Genomic DNA, 3,733 nt, shown 5'->3' with positions numbered 1-3,733 from the left:
CTGAAACAAAATAACCAATTATTAAATTAGTGAGCTGTTACTGGCAATCCAGAAAGTCACTAAGCACTCCAGAGTCAATATATATCCATGTACTTGCAAAAGATGTGCAGAATAAGTTTCCAGGAGCGCGGATAACGCTTTTCTTAAATTAACATTGGCATATAATCCTATTATAGTCAAATCGGATATTTCCTCTAAAACAACCAAACAATTAATGCAAGAATAAAACATATCTCCTTACTCATGCCGTATTAAGGCCAATAAAGCTAAACTGTGATAGTTCACAATGAATTTTACAAAAGAAAAGTTCATGCTCCATATTGGGACACAACAAACACCAAAAGGACTCAAGTAGCTCCTGTAATTCTATTTCAACACCAAAAGCCGCTGGCTCACATTGTCCAAGTAAAGGTAAAAAGCTTCCAAATTTGTCTAGCAAAAAGACCGCTGCACGGGAAAATTTCCTAACTCCAGCTTATACAACTAGCAATTATATCAAAGTACTTAGGTCTGCCCATCTTCTAGCAGTAAGAAGCAGTGGTGAGAAGGAAACTTTGTAACTGTGCTTTTCCAGATTTCGGAGGCCAAAACCACTGGGGTGTTACCTACAGCACTCTAACAAGCTTCTGAGAAGCACAGAACCAAAGTCATAACAAGACCCCAAATATTGAACGTGTGCTGACCAAAACAAAACAAAAAATTATAAAATAAATAAAAAAACATAAAAAAACAAAAAAGTGGGAAATTTTCAATATGTTGGTGCATGCAGGACTGTAATTTGACCCTAGAACAAACACCACCACCAAGAACTTTAAGAGGAACCAGATAATCAGGAAAGAAAAAGAGTTCAGACCAAAAAAACAAAAAGGGATGGCAAAGAGAATTACTTTTACCAACTTATTAATTGTGATATTTATAATTGAAATCAAGATGGAGAAAATTCTGGGCGCACAATCAGCCAAGAGGAAGACAAATGAAGAAACACATGAAATAAAGAAGATTTAGAGGCACATGCAAACACATGTATCTCCTTACAGAAACTTGTATGAAACTATAAACTTATTTATTTTTGTAACTGCTGTGACATTGTCCTGAAAAATCTATCAAGGGAAATTATCTTCAAAACGTAAGCGGGAAACTAAAGAGACTTTCATTTAACTTCAACCAAGCTCATTTTACCTCCATGAGGCTAACAGAAACTACTGAAACTACTAATCGGCAATGTGCTATGGTTGAGTGAATATCTAAATAGATCACTACATGAATGGGTAGTCTTCTAACACTAGGCTGCAGGTAATTAAGCATAGCTTTAAAGCTTGTCGTTGCCTCAAGCCTGGAGACTGGGGGTGCTTAGCTTAACATCACCTATAGCATAAGCGAGTCTAAATTGCATAATGAGAAACAATGAACAGCTAAATTAAAAAATAACTTGTAATTAGTATGAATGCTGTATGTCAACGTGCCAATACTTTCTAGAAACTGTGTGGTCCTTTCAAAGATTTCCTCTACCAATATAATTAAGCCTAACCAATGTAAACAGAACGAGTATAACCAATAGTTGTGTTCAATTAACAACAAAGAAAGAAAGGAAACATTATCTAGAAAATAGGCGATATTTGAAAAGAATGCTCAGAGAAATAAAACTGAACCAAATTATGCTTTATTCTCAGTTTCTTTTTCTAACAATCTTTACCCAACACAGCACAGATTACAGCTCAGTATGTTTTCTTTTGGTTACAAGTATCTTTTCTTTTTACCTCATCTAAGTGAACCAAACATGTCTAACACTCTACATACAAATTAGTTGGTCCGCTGTGAAACACTAGTTATGCAAAGATTTTCCACCTAATTATCACTGTTAACCTATAATTTTGCCACTGACATGTAGTCACACGTTCATAATAGATTATAAAGATACCTTACCTATTAAGAGTTTATACAGAATTAAAAAAAGGCAAGTGGTTCCAAAAGATAACTATAGGTAAGAAGAACCACTCATAATATAATGGACTGTTTTTCCTTTTCCTTCTTATGTTGTGTCTATAGAGCATAGACATACTGCAATAATAGAGAGATATGAAAGGCCAGTCACTGTCAAATTACATTTCACTTCAGTACCAAATTACTAGTTCTTCTCAAAGTGACTACACTACACAATTCAGGTTGAACCACAGGCAATTACATGAGCAGAAAGAGAGAGAATTCAAGGAACAAACCTATTACTTTGTATATAGATCTCATGCCTACAAAATCATCAGCCTTGCTCTTAGCAGAATGCACCTCTTACCAAAAAGAAATGTATAATCAAAACATCAGTAAATTTGTGGCTGCCCCAACAACAAAGGGTTCCATTAATAACCGAGTCAAGAAGTAAAAAATAACACCCAATGCAATAGATATAGGCAGAGCAGGCAAAGCTCGATGGCATACTGACAACAAGATGAGAGTGCACCCAAGTCCCGAAATAATGGCAAGATAACAGGCATACACAGTCATAAGGTCATACATTGCAGCTCTGCCCACTAGAACACTGTAGAAAATGAAATCACCAAGACCGAGTTTAATACCTCTACTGAACATTTCAGCAGCATCCCTTCTCAACTCGTCTCTCTCGTGACCTGATCCAGACATTTGAACGAGAGGAGACATCTCCTCCTCATCCGCAACAATTTCAGATGCTACACTGCCGAACTGCCTAGCTCTATCAGACGGAACATTGACAGTTGAATACTCCGAAGTATCACTGCTTGACGAGTGCCTACCCAGTGCCCTATCCACCGGCAGTAACCTCTGCCCTTCGTCTCCGTTACTTTGACCTCCCTCCTTGGCGAAACTGTCAACCTCAACCACACTGTCGTCTGAACTAGCACGGTTTCCATTCTCACCTGGACTCACATTGTCCCTCGAAACAGCCTGGAGCTCAACGGAGCCAGAATCGGAAACCCCGGCAACCAAAAGGCCCAAGGAGGATGCATTTGCATTCGCGTTTCGGGGCACGGTGGGGCGAGCCTCATAAACCAAAGCGGGGAGCTCCTCGTCGCGGGTGGAGGCCAACTCAACGAGGAGTTTAAGGGGGCCGCCGGGGGCGAGAACAGCTACCAAATCATAGAGAGCGAGAGCGACAAGCAGAACCCAAGTGGTCCATTCGGGCAATTTGGTGAACCAAGCAGCGACGATAATGCCCAAGCAGACCATATAAGCTTGGCGCAAGAGAATAGGCATGCCAGCGGCGAACATGGACAAGACGCCGACAAGAGTGAAATTGAAGAGCAGCAGAAAGCAAGTGATGGAGTCGATGGGTATGGAGAAATGCTGGATAATGGAGAGGAAGATGGAACCTCCCATGGTGGCGAGGACGAAGAAGGCGGAGAAGCGCATGTAGTTCTTCAAGAAATTAGTGAAGTTGTAGTAGTAGAGGAGGACGAGGAGGAAGGTGACGAGGGCGATGAGAATAACGAAGACGAGGGCGTTGAGGAGGGCGCCTTCGAGCTTTTCGGAGGTCGAGTCGGTGGGGCTCTCCAGGTACACCAGGTTTGCGGCGGTCCGGATCGACGACGAAGACGAAGGGTTCGAGGGGGAGAGGGCGTAGACTAAAAGGACGACAAGGAACATGCAGATAGACACCGGCGACATTACGCCGATGATTTCAACGCCGATCGACTCCAGGATGCTCGACTCCATTCTCTCGCCTGGATTTGGGAAAGGGCACCAACATGCGAAGCAGGAGGAGACT

The 3,733-nt window shown here is 41.4% G+C and overlaps 1 protein-coding gene across 6 annotated transcripts; it reads right to left on the bottom strand.

Moving 5' to 3' along the window:
• Positions 1-223: 223 nt before the first annotated feature.
• Positions 224-3,733, bottom strand: LOC133722026 (presenilin-like protein At1g08700). 6 transcript variants are annotated; one of them, XM_062148813.1, is made up of 3 exons: positions 2,568-3,733; positions 2,217-2,282; positions 224-678 (listed from the first exon to the last, which is right to left on the bottom strand). In XM_062148813.1, exons 1-3 carry the CDS (start codon positions 3,679-3,681, stop codon positions 602-604), a joined length of 1,257 nt encoding a protein of 418 aa, XP_062004797.1. In that variant the 5' UTR covers positions 3,682-3,733; the 3' UTR covers positions 224-601. The 6 variants fall into 6 exon arrangements, with proteins under 6 accessions (XP_062004797.1, XP_062004798.1, XP_062004796.1 ...); XM_062148814.1 differs by having other exon boundaries at positions 224-626; XM_062148812.1 differs by having other exon boundaries at positions 224-626; positions 2,217-3,733.

The sequence above is a fragment of the Rosa rugosa genome, chromosome 7 (genome assembly GCF_958449725.1).
Source record: "Rosa rugosa chromosome 7, drRosRugo1.1, whole genome shotgun sequence".
NCBI lineage: Eukaryota > Viridiplantae > Streptophyta > Magnoliopsida > Rosales > Rosaceae > Rosa > Rosa rugosa.
This window is presented reverse-complemented; position numbering and strand designations above follow the sequence as displayed.